At 36.8% G+C, this 14,435-nt stretch overlaps 1 protein-coding gene across 10 annotated transcripts in view; it reads left to right on the top strand.

Moving 5' to 3' along the window:
- The window catches only part of PHKA1 (phosphorylase kinase regulatory subunit alpha 1), a 142,713-nt gene that overhangs the window by 26,533 nt on the left and 101,745 nt on the right, over positions 1-14,435 (top strand). For 9 of the 10 annotated variants that reach the window (XM_064574255.1, XM_045879589.3, XM_064574258.1 and 6 more), the window contains 3 exons: positions 5,769-5,851; positions 8,685-8,765; positions 13,540-13,638. In XM_064574255.1, the coding sequence (XP_064430325.1) occupies positions 5,769-5,851; positions 8,685-8,765; positions 13,540-13,638 (263 nt within the window). The remainder of the gene's footprint in view (positions 1-5,768; positions 5,852-8,684; positions 8,766-13,539; positions 13,639-14,435) is intronic. The other variant, XM_064574256.1, reaches the window with a different exon arrangement.

The following is a 14,435-nucleotide window of genomic DNA, read 5'->3' as shown; positions in this document are numbered from 1 at the left end:
TCTAAAGAAAGTTACAAACAATCCAGAATATGATAGAAAGTATTGATAAATCATATATCTGATAAGGGACTTATATTTATAATATATAAAGTACTCCACAAATCAATAATAAAAAGATAACCTGATTTTAAATAGGCAAAGAATCTGAGTTGACATTTCTCCAAAGAAGATATTTAAATGGCCAATAAGTACACGAAAAAAATGCTGAACATTATTAGTCACTAGGCAAATGCAGATCCCAATAATGAGATACCACGTCACACCCCCTAGGATGGCTAAAATCAAAAAGACAGAAAACAACAAATGTTACTGAGGATATGGAGAAATTGGAACCATCATACACTGTTGGTGGGAATGTAAAATGGTGCAGCCACTTTAGAAAATAGTCTGGCAGTTCTCAAAAGGTTAAGCAGAATTACCATATGATCTAGCGATTTCACTCCTTGGTATATGCGCAAAAGAAATGAAGCAGTGTTCACTCAAAAGCTTGTATATATACATGAATGTTCATAGCAGTATTATTTATAAGAGTCAAAGAGTGGAAACAACCTAAATGTCCATCAACTGATAATTGGATAAATATGATTTATTCACACAGTGAAATATTTTTTTAGCAACAAAAAGAATGGAAGCACTGATATGTTCTGCAACACGTATGAACCTTGAAAACATTATAAGTGAAAGAACTCCACATCAAAGGCCACATATTGTATGATTGCACATATATGAACGTACGGTAAGGCAAATCTGTGGCGACATAAAGTAGATTAGCGATTGCTTAGGTGGAGGAAGAGGGAGATCAAGTCATGAAAGGAAATGGGGAATGACTGGTAAATGGGTATAGTGTTTCTTTTAGGGGTGATGAAAATGTTCTAAAATTGATTGTGGCCATGGTTGCAGAACACTGCATGCCCTAAAAACCATTGAATTATATACTTGAAATGGGTGAATTATATCTCAATCACGTTGTTAAAAATGAAGGAGAGAGGCTTATTGATAGATGAGTACAAGTCAATGTAAGTGGAATAGACCACTGAGTTGGCCTCATTTCTGGAGCTCTGCATGTTTTAGTATGCCTTAAATAGTACTGCCGTCTTTGGCCTTACCCAGCCCTACCTCATTTCATCTCTATGTATCCTCTGTTCTACAAGCAGTGTCTTGGCTCCACAGAGGGGACAGGATGCAGAGGTCCTGAATGTATGGTGGTGTCTCAAGAGACAGGTCCCTCTCCTGTGGTTAACAGGGTTGTTTAAGATCATTCAGTAAATCATTATTGAACATCTATTGTTCAGTATTATTTAATACCATTCACAATACTATGTGAGATACTTTTGGGGACTATAAATATAAATAAGAAATGGTTCTTCCTTCAAATTTAGGTACAGATTTATTTATAGTACAAAGTAAAAAGTTCATTAGAGCAAGGAAAATAAAATTCTATGAAACACAGAAGAGAAGAATCAATGACGCATCACAGAGGAGATAGAATTTGAGCTGGGCCTTGAATGAACAGTTTGGATTTCAAGATGTGGAGAAGGCCATTTAAACAATATCACGAGCAAAGGGACAAATAATAGAAATGTGGCATTTAAATTGTATAGTGATTTGTTAGCTGTGACACAAGTCTGAGAGATGGACAAAACCAGTTTCACACCGTCTGCCTTCTCTCAGTCTCTGCACAAGCACTCTGGCACACAAAGGGGACGAGATAAAGCTGTGAAGCTGATGTCCAATATTATAACTCTCGTCTCTTTTTTCTCTCTCTATCCAAGAGGTTAAGATCATTACTGCTACAAGAAAGACACATTGCTAATGCTACTGCCCTGTGCTGTGGTTGCTGGTTTTGACAGAGCCATGCATCAGGAGGAGTTTGCTGTCTGATGATATGGATCATACAGTCCCTTTTGGCCCAAAAGTTACAGAGTTCTGTGATCTAAAACATCTGTCAATAGATCAGAGATTTAAATGCAAAAAAAAAAAATGAAATTATAGGGGCGCCTGGGTGGCTCAGTCCATTAAGAGTCTGACTCTTGGTTGCAGCTCGGGTCATGATCTCATGCATGGGTCGTGGGATTGAGCCCCGCATCAGGATCCATGCTCGGTGGAAAGTCTGCTTGAAGATTCTCTCCCTCTACCCCTCCCCCCACTCTCTCACACTCTCTCTCTAAAATGAATAAATAAATCTTTTTAAAAATGAAATTATAGAAGTACCAGAAACATTCATGGGATAAAGCTTCTTAAAGAGTCTGAGAATAAAGTAAGATAAAAACAGAGAGGGAGGCAAACCAGAAGAGACTATAGGGAACAAACTGAGGGTTGCTGGAGGGGAATTGGGTGGGAGGATGGGATAATGGGGTGATGGGCATTAAGGAAGGCACGTGATATAATGAGCATTGGCACTGGATGTTATGCAACTGATGAATCACTAAATTCTACCTCTGAAACTAATAATGCACTGTGTGTTAACTAACTTGAATTTAAATAAAATCTTAAGAAAAATAAAAGTTTCTGAGAAGAAAAATATACTGTAGGCAAAGTCAAAGTTCAAACAAACTAGGAAAAATACTTGCAACACGTATGATGAGTAAAAGGATAATTTCCTTAATGTTCATCAACATGTCAGTAGCTCAAAGACCAGCAATTCCATGGAAATTGGCAAAGGACACAACCAAACAGCTCATAGGAAAAGAAATGTGGATGGCAATAAACATGAAAAGACTCACAACCTTACCCACAATTAAAAGAACTACAAATTAAACTACAAAGAGATTTTATTTCTCCTTCATTACAGTGGCAAAGATCAAAGATTTTTATTAAAGCCTGTGTTGACAAGGGTATAGGGAACAGGCAGGCAGGGCTGATTGGTATGTAAACTGTAGAACTTCTTTGCAGAGTAACTTGGTGATGATTATCAATGTTTAATGTACACATGGTGAAGTATTTAGGGAGAAGTGTACTGATATTTGCAACTTACTTTGAAATGTATCAAAAAAGATGGATTGATGGATGGATCAATGTTAATGTTAATGCTTGAATCCAAATAATGTGCATACAGATGTCCACTGTAAAATTCTGTCATTTTTTCTGTTTGTTTGAAAATGTTCACAATACAATGTTGGGAAAAAATAATATGCGTAAATCTGTGACTCAGCAATTCTTCTAAGAATTTACCTTGATATACTGGTACATGTGCACAAAGATATATAAATATATCATTCATGTATATATCATATATATATTCATGTGTATCATATATATCATATATGTATTCATATATATATATGTATTCATTACAGCCTTGGTTATAGTGATGAAGCATTAGGTACAACCTAAATGTTTTCAATAGGGAAATGGTTATATAATTAGCCATTTAGTGAAATGCCATGTTGCCATTAAAAAAAATAAGGCAGATCTCTTTAAAATTGTCTCCGAGGTATATATGAAAAAAGCAAGGTACAATATAGTATACTACTCTTTGATACTTTTTATATATGCATAATATTGCTCTGAAAGGATACAGAAGAAACTGGTAAGGCTGGTTTCTTTTTTTTATGTAACAGAATTTTTATTAAATATTACATAATTAAATAATCGTTTTAATATTAAATAATGTGAGGGGATCACTTCACATATCACACAAACTTTGCAAAATGTGAAAATGCAGACTCCTCCTACCTCCCTGGAAATCTTACCATTTGGAATACCTCATGCAGCACTCCCAATCTTTCAACATATAAATGGCTCTCTTTTTTCAAGTCTATCAAAGTATAATTTACCTACAATAAAATCCAGCCATTTAAGGGGCGCCTGGGTGGCTCAGTCATTAAGCGTCTGCCTTTGGCTCAGGTCATGATCCCAGCGTCCTGGGATGGAGCCCCGCATCGAGCCCCCGCATCGGGCTCCCTGCTCCGCGGGAAGCCTGCTTCTCCCTCTCCTACTCCCCCTGCTTGTGTTCCCTCTCTCTGTCAAATAAATTAAAAAAATCTTAAAAAAAAAAAAAATCCAGCCATTTAAAATGTACATTTCAGTGAGTTTTTACAAACGTATAGTTAAACCTGTTGTGTCTTGTGTTGTTAATTTTAGCCATTCTGACTTCTTTCAGAGAGGAGTTTTGGCAGGTGGGGAATGATGTGATTCAGGGTGGGAGAAAGAGTCACTGTATGCCTGTTGGTATTTCTTTATAGGGGTTGGGCGGACAGGAGAGGGGAGAGGAGTTTGTTTTGTTTTGTTTGAGAGGAGTTAATTTTTAGAGAAAAATGTATCGTACTATACATACTGGGAAGCAGTATAGCAGCTTGGTTAGGAACTCAGTCTCTGAAGTGAAACAGAAGATGATAGTTGGGTCTGGTTTCACTATTTATAGCTAAATGGTCTTAGGCAAATATTTAATCTCTCTAAGCCTCATGGAGAAAATAGAGGTACCCACTTCTTAGGGTTGATGTAAAAATTAAATGGATAATTCATGCAAAACACTCCATTTGTCAGCTATAACTATCTTTGTATAGTTTACATTTAGAATAATTATCATTTTTTTACTCCAAAAAGTATAGTTTTAAGTTTTCCTGAAACAAACTGAGTGTTGTTGGAGTGGGGGGTGGAATGGGAGGGATGGGGTGACTGGGTGATAGACACTGGGGAGGGTATGTGCTCTGGTAAGCGCTGTGAATTGTGCAAGACTGTTGAATCTCAGATCTGTACCTCTGAAACAAATAATGCAATATATGTTAAGAAAAAAAGAAGAAGAAGAAGAAGGTAGCGGGAGGGGAAGAATGAAGTGGGGGAAATCGGAGGGGTAGACGAACCATGAGAGACGATGGACTCTGAAAAACAAACAGGGTTCTAGAGGGGAGGGAGGTGGGAGGATGGGTTAGCCTGGTGGTGGGTATTGAGGAGGGCACGTTCTGCATGGAGCACTGGGTGTTATGCACAAACAATGAATCATGGAACACTTCATCTAAAACTAATGATGTGATGTATGGGGATTAACATAAGAATAAAAAATAAATAAATAAATAAATAAATAAATAACCACTTTGAGATACCACCTTACACCAGTTGAAAATAAACTAGGTGCAGTGGGCAAACTTTTATGTAAATGCTCATCTAACGACTGCTAAAACTTCTTTAGGTTGAGCAGGTGTGGCTCTAGAGAACTCCAATCCCTCTGTGCGTTTAATGCTGAGATTTTGTATAAAAGACATTCTATCATGAAAAAGGTCTCACCACATTAGGACCAAGAAAAAACAAAGTATAAGCAGGATGTGTCCCATCCCTGTCCCCATCTCACCATCTAATTTGTATATTTGGGTTAGCTATAGCTTCAAAGATGTGTTACTATTAACAAACACTAATTTATTAAAACAAAGAAGAAAAAACAAACAAACAAACAAAAAAACCATAATCTTTTTCTACTTCTTGCTTAGTATTTAGACTCTCTCCAACTCTTTTTTGAAATAGTTGTCTTTCTTCTTCCAGATACCTTAAGGTACATTATAAATTAATTACCTATAGAATTAGGAGTCTGAGACTTTCTATGGAAACCTACAAATAACAGTTAAAATTCTTCCATGTTATAATATGCTGGTATCTCACATAGTCGAAGACTAGCCTAGGTCTGATTTGTGGTTTTGCTTTTATGGTTTAGGAATCAAAGTGCCTCTCATTGTTCCATTACTTAGGAGTAATGGAATCAGTTAGTTACTATGGCTGCCTATAAAGCCTATAGTGATAATTGACCAGCTCTATATCCTTATTCTCTTTTTCCTCAGGACTTCATATCATCCACAGTCTAGATGAAGTCAATTTCATACAGAACCTTGTGTTTTACATTGAAGCTGCATATAAAACTGCTGTAAGTACTCATTTGGGAATTGATTTTAAACATATGTTTCTAAAAATACTGAACAACCCCCTCCTTCTCCTAATGCTGCCCCTCATAGTGAACCAATCTATAAAACTTCTGGCAGAAATTGCCTTCAGCCTCTTTCTTTGCTAAGCTCCATCATCCTCTGTTTGCCTTCTCTCCAAAGGAGTTACAGAGACAAAAGGGTCAAGATGCTGTGCTTCCACTCCTGTCAAATTCTGTAATATCTCATATCATGTATTTGGGAATCTGGAGCTAAATTGTCTTATTTTAGTGGTCTGTGGTCTTGAACTGGAGCAAGATGGCTAGGGAGTATAATGGGTAAGTTAGCTACTTAGACATAAAATTTAGTCATATGTTTAATATTATCTGTAGACATTCAGTGCTTACTATACAAAAAATAGTTCCTTTTTTTCACAACTACCATATGAGGTAGGTTTATATTAAATCATAATATATTTAACATCTCCTCTCTCAGGGATCGCTGTTCTTCATTGCATAATGTTCACTGTATTGAAAATGGCTGTGTCATAAATAGTCCAGTTTTTTAGTCATCTAATTGTTTAATTTGTTTAGTTTTTCGCTGGTTTAGATGGGAGCGTAAACCTGTGGCCTGTGACTCCATATTTGCCAAAAGGATAAGTTTAACATAGACATATTTGATGCAAGCAGACCTTATTTGTTGACTGATCACTTTGCCTTCTGATACCGTAGGCCTGCTAAGGTCCAGGGTACAGGTCAGGGTTCTCTGGCCTCTCCATTGCAGCCAGGGGTTGCAGCAGCAGAATTAATGATATGTGCCTTCTCATACTCTAATCTTGCTGCACAAATTAGGGTAGAGCTGGGTTTGGGAACAAGTGAGGCTAGCCATGGGATAAATATGGCTTACCTTCCAGAAGCTTCACTTTAACTCAGAGATTTGATATAAAAAGTAATTTAGGGTAAATATAGAAACAAACATAGGGGTGTGTGTGTGTGTATGTGTGCATGCACACATGCATGTGTACACATGGATATTTCCAAATTCTGTTCAATGAGAGGGCCTAGAAGCAATGACACCACAGTGACAATGAGCCAGTGCCTAGGTCTTGGATTGTAACTATTCGTAAAAAAAAAAAAAAAAAAAAAAAAAAAAAAAAAAAAAAACAGGTTTCCTTGTAGAAGTGATTGTTTCTAGGGCTGGGGGGAGGAAAATACAAGATGAAACTACAGTATCTTGTAGTGACAGAAAGTGAGGACGTGTTCAGAAAGAATGGGGCATGTCCAAAGGGTGCAGGAGCCAACCTGGAAGAACTCCCAATGGCTAAAGCTGGAACAATTTGAGCAACAAAACAAGTAATGATAATATTTTATTATAACCCAGAGAATAACCTAAATATAAGTTCATACTGATATAAACAAATGAATAAATGAATGAGGGAGAAAGGACAGCTCTTCCTTAGAGAAGAATTGCAATTAATGACTGTAGAGGTAATGAAGGAACTAAAAAAATCACCACTGAAGCACCACTGTAATAATTGTTACAGACAAGATTCACCAATGGATGCTACATTGGTGGGTAGATGTTTGAGGAGATACATGATATTTGCACAGTTGTAAAGTATGTTTCTTGAGATAGTTATTAATCATACGGGGGAAAATGGTTAACAGTAGATTGGAGAAACCCTGCAGACACCACCTTAACCGCGTGATGAAGGTTAACATCACCATAATAGGACATATCAACATCGTGTACTCCCTGATATGATGCAGTGAGAAGGACACAGCATAACGTCTGTAGAAATCTTGACCAAAAAATGCACAATCTTAATCTAATGAAGGGAAGACATCAAGTGAACCTAAATTGAGAGAAATCTATAAAATACCCGACCACTGATCTGAAAGTGTCAAGGTCATGAGAGGCAAGACTTGAGAAACTTTAACTGATTGGAAGAGACTAAGGAGGCATGACAAATGCAGCATGGTATTCTGGATTGGATCCTGGAACATAAAATGGTTATTAGTGGAAAAACTGGTGAAATCCTAACAAAGTCCATAATCTGGTTACTAGTATTGTACTAATGTTAATTTCTTAGCTTTGACAAGTGTTATGTCAGATGTTAACATTAGGGGAAGTTGAGTGAAAGGTATATGGGAACTCACTGTAGTATTTCTGTAACTTCTCTGTAAGTTTAAAGTTATTTCAAATAAAACAGTTCTTAAAAAGTAATTTTAAATGTTATAATTATATTATCGAGAGGCCATATACAGCTATGTTTAAGAATTTACACTTTGGACTGAGAGTACTTGGACTCTAATCCTAGCTCTGTCATGTATTAGCTGTGTGGCCTTGGGTGAGTCACTTAGCCTCTCTCTGCACCTTAGTTTCATCATCTATAAGATAAAAGGATTAAGGAAGATAGTAGTATAAAGTGCATAGGTTAGTGTATGGTACATTGTCAATGCCAACAGAGAGTAAAATTAGATATTTAAGATAAAACACTGGGGTGCTGTTTGGGCTCCATCTTCTAGACCCCCTGAGTATCTGCCTTGATAAAAAATTTTGAGAAGCATTTCTCTACATGGACTGAGTTATACTTCTTAGGCCTGATCAGCTGTTGAGGAGTCTTCCAACTTCTTAGAGGTCCCAGGAGAATTTGAAGCTACTAAGAAAAGAGCTACAGGGGCAACCCAACTCATTGGCATCTCCTTAATAGGTGTTGTGGGTACACATATTTATGGCAAATTAGCTACTATGTGTGCCTTTTATTCAAGAGTTGTGTCTCTAGTAAGCATTTAGTAGTAATGACTTGCTAATGGTATGCTGGTTATTTTATGCTAGGACTTTGGGATATGGGAACGTGGAGACAAGACCAACCAAGGGATCTCAGAATTGAATGCCAGTTCAGTTGGCATGGCAAAGGTAATTTTCCTTGCTTTGTTTGTACCAAGTGTGGGGTAAGGAAATACACCTTTATCATAGATAAAGGCTTAACATGAATTTGGATCATCATCAAATTGTTCTTTTAAGACCCAGGCAAAATTTGGATTCTCCCATAGAACTATGGACATGTAGGTAAAGATTTATTTCATTAGCTCCAGATTTGTATATCCAACTGCTTTTGTAGCATATCTCTACTTACATATACCACAGAGACCTCAGAGAACATATTTTTTTTAAGATTTATTTGTTTATTTGAGAGAGAGAAGTGAGTGAGTGTGCACATGAGGGCCGGGCAGAGGGAGAAGGAGAGAGAATCTCCAACAGTCTACCCACTGAGTACAGAGCCCAACACAGGGCTCGATCCCACAACCCCAAGATCATGACCTGAGCTGAAATCAAGAGTCAGACACCTAACCAACTGAGCCACCCAGGCACCCCAGAGAACATATCTTCAACTAAATTCATCTTCTCTACCATTACAAAAATAAAAAGAGGCCTTCTCCTTCCATACACCAGTTGACAAAACTTGATTGTCAGAGAACCATCTGTCAATCCTGAACCCCCCTCACTCTCCTGAATCCCACATATCATCATCATCATCATTAACTACCTTTCCACTTGACTCCATCTTTTCCTTCCCATTGCTACTGCCTTAATTTCAGCTCTTATTTTTGGAGACAGCAAGAAGCCATAAAATAGAATAGCAGGAATAGGATCAAACATATCCATTATAATGATAAATATGCATGACCTAATTGAAGTTTCCCCTCCAAAAGACACAGATTGATTTTAAAAGGATAATACACCCCTGTGTTTATTGCAGCATTATTTACAATAGCCAGGATATGGAAGCAACCTAAGTATCCATCTTATAGATAAATGGATAAAGAAGATGTGATACACACAATGCATTACCCAACCATAGAAAAGAATGAAATCTTGCCATTCATGACAACATGGATGGATGTAGAGGGTGTTATACTAAGTGAAATAAACCAGACAGAGAAAGACAAATAGCATATGATTTTACTTATATGTGGAATCTAAAAAACCAAAACAGTAAGAGCAACCTAAATTTCCAACAATTGTTAAATGGTTAAATAAATAAGAGAGAATATTATGTTGAAATAAAGAATTTTCATAATATGGAGAAACATTTATGCTCTAGTATCCTAACCAAATTTCATATGAAATGATCTCAACTATAGACAGATTTACATAAAGAAAACTAGTATGAAACATGCCAAAAATATTAGCATTATTTTGGGTGATTTTTTTGCCCTCTCTATACTTTTTTATGTTTTCAAATATTCTATAACAAGTATGTTATATTTTATAATCAGAAAAGCAAGAAATTAATAAGCAAATTCTATTTAAAAAAAAAATCTTCTGCCTTGGTGACTAGTAACTTTCATCTTTAAGTTAATCATAGTATCTTTTTAGGGTATTCACTTCCCTATGGAAACTCAGTGATGTGCCAATACCTAATGGCTATTGCATTTTAATATCTTACATCCACACAACTTCTAGCATTTCTTATGTGCTGGTATCATACTTGCAGCTACCCTACCAGAAGAGTGGTTTACTGTGCCTTGTTCAAATTACTTTTGAAGTGTGATGCTTGGCTTGATAATGCTATAACTTTATCTATGCTGTATCTTTTTTTAAATGCATTTTTGAAGAATTCAGCCGCTGGAGATAAAAATAATAAAACAAAATTTTAAAAACAAAATGTATTTTTATTGAGGTGTAATAGGCATATAACGTTGTGTAAGTTTGGAGTGTACAACATGTTGATTTGACACATTTTTATTGCAATATGATTACCACCAAAGTGTTAGGTAACACCTCTATCACATCATACAATTATCATTTTTTCTGTGATAGGAATGATTAATATTTGGTCTCTTAGCAACTTAGAAGTTTATAATACACTATTATTGTCCATAATCACTGTGCTATGCATTAGGTCTCCAGAACTTATTTATCTACTGGTTGCAAGTTTGTACCTTTTTTAAAAAAGAATTATTTATTTTAGAGAGAGAGAGACAGAAAGGGAGCAAATGGGGGGAGGGGCAGAGGGAGAGAGTCTTCAAGCAGACTCCCTGCTGAGCATGGAGCCCTGTGTGGGGCTCAATCCCACCACCTGTGAGATCATGACCTGAGCTGAAACCAAGAGTTGGGCGCTTAACCAACTGAGCCACCCAGGAGCCCCGCAAGTTTGTACCTCTAAACAACATCTCCTCAATTCCTCCATCCCCCAGCCCTTGGTAACCACCATTTTACTCTGTTTTTTGAATTTGACTTTTTAAGTTCCACATATAAGTGATGTAGTACAGTATTTGTCTTTCTCTAACTTATCTCACTTAGCATAATGACCTCAAGGCCATCTCTGTGGTCACAAAGGACAGGATTTCCTTCTTTCTCACAGCTGAATGATATTCCATTGAGTGTGTGTGTATCATGTCTTCTTTACCCATTCATCTGTTGACAGTGTTTCTGTATATTGGCTATTGTGAATAATGCTGCAATCAACAGGGAGTGCATATATCTCTTTGATATCCTCTTTTTATTTCCTTTGTATATGTGCCCAAGAGTGGAATTTCTGGATCGATCATATGATAGTCCTATTTTAAGTTTTTGAGGAACCCCCATAGTGTTTTCCATAGTGGCAGAACCAATTTGCATTCCATCCAACAGTGTATGAGGGTTCCTTTTCTCCACATTCCCAAGCCACTTGTCTTTTTGATAATAGCCATTCTTGCAGGTGTGAAGTGAAATCATATTGTGGTTTTGATTTGCATTTCCCTGTTGATTAGTGACTTTGAACATCTTTTGATGTACCTGTTGGCCATTCGTATGTCTTCTCTGGAAAAAATATCTATTCAATTCCTCTGCTCATTTCTTAATTGAATTGTTTTTTTATTATTGACCTGTATGAGTTATTTACATATTTTGGATATTAACCTCTATAGTTTGAAAATATTTTCTCCTATTCCATAGGTTCCCTTTTCATTTTTTTGATTGTTTCTTTTTCTGTGCAGGGACTTTTTAGTTTGATGTAGTCCCACTTATTGATTCTTGCTTTTATTGCTTATGCTTTTGGTGTCATCTAAAAAAATCATTGCCAAGACTAGTATAAAGGAGCTTTTTTCTTATGTTTTCTTCTAGAAGTTTTACAGTATCAGGTCTTATGTTTAGTCCATGTCAAGTTAATTTTTGTGAGGGTGTAAGTTAGGGGTCTGATTTCATTCTTCTGCATGTGGTTATCCAGTTTTCCCAACACCATTTGTTGAAGAGACTCTTCTTTCTGCATTGACTCTTCCTGGCTCCCTTGTCAAATATTCATTGACTGTAAATGCAGGGGTTTATTTCTGACTTTTATTCTGTTCCATTGGTGTGTGTGTCTATTTTTATGCCCATACCATACTATTTTAATTACTATAGCTTTGTAGTATAGTTTAAAATCAAGAGTGTGATGCCTCCAGCTTTGTTCTTCTTTCTTGTGATTGCTTTGGCTATTTGGTGTCTTTTGTGGTTCCAGACACATTTTAGGATTGTTTATCTATTTCTGTGAAAAAATGCCATTGGAATTTTGATAACAATTGCATTGGATCTATAGATGGCTTTTGGTAGTATGGACATTTTAACAATATTATTTCTTCCAATCCGTTGAACATGGGATATCTTTCCGTTTGTTTGTCTTTAATTTCTTTCCTCCAAGTATTGTAGTTCTCTTTCTTTTTTTAAAGATTTTATTTATTTATTTATTTGAGAGAGAGAGAGAGAGCACATGGGGGGGGAAGGTCAGAGGGAGAAGCAGACTCCCCGCCGAGCAGGGAGCCCGATGCGGGACTCGATCCCAGGACTCCAGGATCATGACCTGAGCCGAAGGCAGTCGCTTAACCAACTGAGCCACCCAGGCGCCCCAAGTATTGTAGTTTTCATTGTATAGCTCTTTTACCTCCCTAGGTAAATTTACCCTTAAGTATTTTATTACTTTTGATGCTATTGTGAGTGGGATAGTTTTCTTTATTTCTTTCTCCAGATGTTTTTTTTGTTGTTAATGTACAGAAGTGCCACTGATTTCTCTATGTTGATTTTATGTCCTGCAACTTTACTGAATTTATTGATTGTTCCAACACTTTTTGTTTGAGTTTACAATTTTCTGTATATAATATATCATCTTCAGATAATGACAGTTTTACTTCTTCCTTTCTGATTTAGATGCCTTTTATTTCTTTGTCTTGCCTAATTGCTCTAGCTAGGACTTCAAATATTATGTTGAATAAGAGTGGTGTGAGTGGGCATCCTTGTCTTGCTCCTGATCTTAGAGGAAAAGCTTTCAATTTTTCACTATTGTTTTTGTTTTTATTTGAATTCCAGTTAGTTTCAGGTGTGCAATATAGTGATCCAACACTTACAATACCCGGTGCTCATCACAACAAGTGTTAGCTGTGGGTTTGTTGTATATGGCCTTTATTATGTTCAGGTATGTTCCTTCTATACTGAATTTGTTGAGGTTTTTATCATGAATGGTTGCTTGCAACCTCCATCTTAACTGTCTCTGGGATAATATGGGAGGCAAAGAAAAACTCAGAGGCCCTTGGGAATAAAGAATGCTACATTGTTTTTGCTGTTCTGCTGAACAAATTAAAAATGACTTCATATGCACTGATATGATACTGGGGTACAGGGAGGAGAAATCTGTATCTTTTGCGGAAAATGTCCTTTCTTTCTTTGCTCTTCATAGGCAGCCCTGGAAGCATTGGATGAACTGGACCTGTTTGGTGTGAAAGGTGGGCCCCAATCAGTTATCCATGTCCTGGCTGATGAAGTACAACACTGCCAGGTAAGAGAATAATGAAGGACATTATAGAAAATGTTATTCTTACCCAGACTCGGGATGAGCATGGCCTTGAGAATAAAGAGACTCGAGAGTACATAATCTGATTTATTACCATGTGCCAAAAATGTATTATCCAAGCTTCCCATGCTGAGATAAGGCTGATATAGCATGAACTATAACATACGTCATAGTCCTGTTCTCTCAGCCATGTTTATAAAGGAATCTCATCATAGTATATGGAATTCTCCACTGTTGTCCTATCAAGGGTCTATGGGCTCTGCTCCTTTTCTAAATATACCAAGAGAACAAGAGGTGACTGATTTGAATGTTCTTCTTGATAGTGGCTTTGAAACATTCTCTTGTCCCCAGTTGGCTCTAGGCTTAGATGTTTGGAGATTAGACTGTTTAAGTGGTAAATATGTATCTTCACTTTTGTTTAGGGTTACTCTCTGTATTGAAAGAGTAAGGTTCTTCTCATTGGCAAGATGACTTTCTCCCCATCTTCAAACCCTGATTAGATAACTATGGTGAATATAAACTCATCTTCTCATTTCAAAAATGTGAAATTTTCCTTAGAAAAAATAAATGTCAGCAGTGTAGGAGCTGAGCTTTCCACATCCTGCTTTCTCAGCAGCTGCATTTTCTCTATCTTTATGCTTCAGTGGTTGCTAATGGCACAAGGGGATTGTGGACAGATGATGTTTAGAGTATTCTTTATCCATTAGCAGCTCTTTAAGATTCAGGATTGGGAAGCCTTGAGAGCAGTATTAAGACAAGAGATGATGTACAGAAATAGCTAG

This window comes from Mirounga angustirostris, unplaced genomic scaffold, assembly GCF_029215605.1.
Source record: "Mirounga angustirostris isolate CCGP_5_RB_7025 unplaced genomic scaffold, mMirAng1.0.hap1 SCAF_11, whole genome shotgun sequence".
In the NCBI taxonomy this organism is placed as follows: domain Eukaryota; kingdom Metazoa; phylum Chordata; class Mammalia; order Carnivora; family Phocidae; genus Mirounga; species Mirounga angustirostris.
The sequence above is the reverse complement of the archived record's forward strand: the minus strand, read 5'-3'. Positions and strand labels throughout refer to the sequence as shown.